The 1,700-nt window shown below is 36.5% G+C and overlaps 1 protein-coding gene across 3 annotated transcripts in view; it reads left to right on the top strand.

Annotated features, from left to right (window-relative positions):
* The window catches only part of LOC108242155 (NACHT, LRR and PYD domains-containing protein 12-like), a 608,460-nt gene that overhangs the window by 605,467 nt on the left and 1,293 nt on the right, over window positions 1-1,700 (top strand). For 2 of the 3 annotated variants that reach the window (XM_037973820.1, XM_037973827.1), the window contains one exon: window positions 739-912. The exons of the other annotated variant lie outside the window; for it this stretch is intronic. In XM_037973820.1, coding sequence (XP_037829748.1) covers window positions 739-912 — 174 coding nt within the window. The remainder of the gene's footprint in view (window positions 1-738; window positions 913-1,700) is intronic. 3 annotated transcript variants of the gene reach the window in all.

Genomic DNA, 1,700 nt, shown 5'->3' with positions numbered 1-1,700 from the left:
AATCATCAAAATTAAACGAAATAAACATTTGAAATATATGAGTTTGTATGTAATGTATGAATATAATATACAAGTTTCACTTTTTAAATGGAATTACTGAAATCAATCTACTTTTTCATGATATTCTAATTTTATGACCAGCACCTGTATATGACAGTGCAGATATTAACAGAACAATGTGAACTAACAATAAACTAAATTAATATTTCCAGTAACTTAGAATCTAAGAAATTTAAAAATAAAAAAAGTAATCTGTTTGGTTTCATCAGACTGAATGATTGATTGAACTCAGTCTTAGACTGAAACCATTTGGTGTCTAACTGTTTCTTTTAACAAATATGTAAACAAAAACATGTTTAAGGATAAATTAAGGAGGATGTTTAAAAAGTTTTGAGTCCTGTGATGTTACTACTACAGACCAGCATCCTCTCTAATATAAGATTTTCTCTAATATTTTCTATCACTGCTGGTTTTTCTTTCTAACCCTTATTAGATTTGATGTGAATGAATGTTAAAGTGGCTCATATTTGAGAAAAAAAATATGGAGGAAAAAGAAATAATTACTTAGTCTTCTATATCAGCCATCAGCTCTGATGATTTCTAAAGATTGTTTCAATGATTTGTTCTCTAACATGTTAGTGTAGATTCTTTTAGTTTGGATTTTGGTTCATGTTCAATATAAAATGTATTTAATTTAAATCACAAATCTAATATTTTAAATCTATTTTGTCTCTTCAGGCTGAGTTACTGTAACCTGTCAGAGAGAAGCTGTGAAGTTCTGTCCTCAGTCCTCTGCTCCCAGTCCTCCGGTCTCAAAGAACTGGACCTGAGTAACAACAACCTGCAGGATTCAGGAGTGAAGCTACTTTCTGATGCCCTGAGGAGTCCACACTGTCACCTGGAGACTCTTAGGTCAGGATCAGAGCCCTGGGTTGGACTTTTTCTCTTTATCCCTCTTTTGCTGGATATTTGTTATATTTATTCAGCAATGATGAACTTTTTTTCCACCCATGAGCTATAAAGTTTTGTTTTAATTTTAGTATTTTGTTCAACTTATTTTGGTAATTCCAACAATGTTATCAAAGCTTGGTAATTACCAGGGTTAGTATTATTTCAGTACTTGTACAATAACTTTTTCACCAGGCTGCAGAAACCATAAAACTGACAGATTATTAGAGATTTGTCTCAGTTCTCAAAGACCCCAAACTCATTTCAGTCAGGATTTAGCTTCATGTTGAACTGATGATTGTCATGTAAGGGGATAACTTCCGGACCCACATGCAAAATCCCGCTAGGAAACGAGTAAATATAAACGAGTAACATCAGAATGCCGGGAGCATGCAGTAGCAGCGACTGAAGCCAAAATGTGCGCTAATGCTTCACATTTGCCCACAAGGATTTCAGCAAAGGACCCCGCAAAACACCGCAGTGAAGTTCGTTTTAAGTCGGAGATTGGATATTCGCGCTCCGCAGAGTCAGCGGCGTCTAGCTCACGGCTGATCCGAAACAGGAATGCTAATGTCAGCCATGAGCTAGACGCCGCTAACTCCGAGGAGCGCGAATATCCAACATCCAACTTAAAACTAACTTCACTGCTGTCGCAAACCAGTTTCCTACCCAGCTGCACGAGAGTGAGGGGGGAAGCTGTTTTGCACGTCCTGCAGTGTAATCATGGAACATAAACGCATCGACAAACACTT

This window comes from Kryptolebias marmoratus, linkage group LG23 (genome assembly GCF_001649575.2).
Source record: "Kryptolebias marmoratus isolate JLee-2015 linkage group LG23, ASM164957v2, whole genome shotgun sequence".
NCBI lineage: Eukaryota > Metazoa > Chordata > Actinopteri > Cyprinodontiformes > Rivulidae > Kryptolebias > Kryptolebias marmoratus.
The sequence above is the reverse complement of the archived record's forward strand: the minus strand, read 5'-3'. Positions and strand labels throughout refer to the sequence as shown.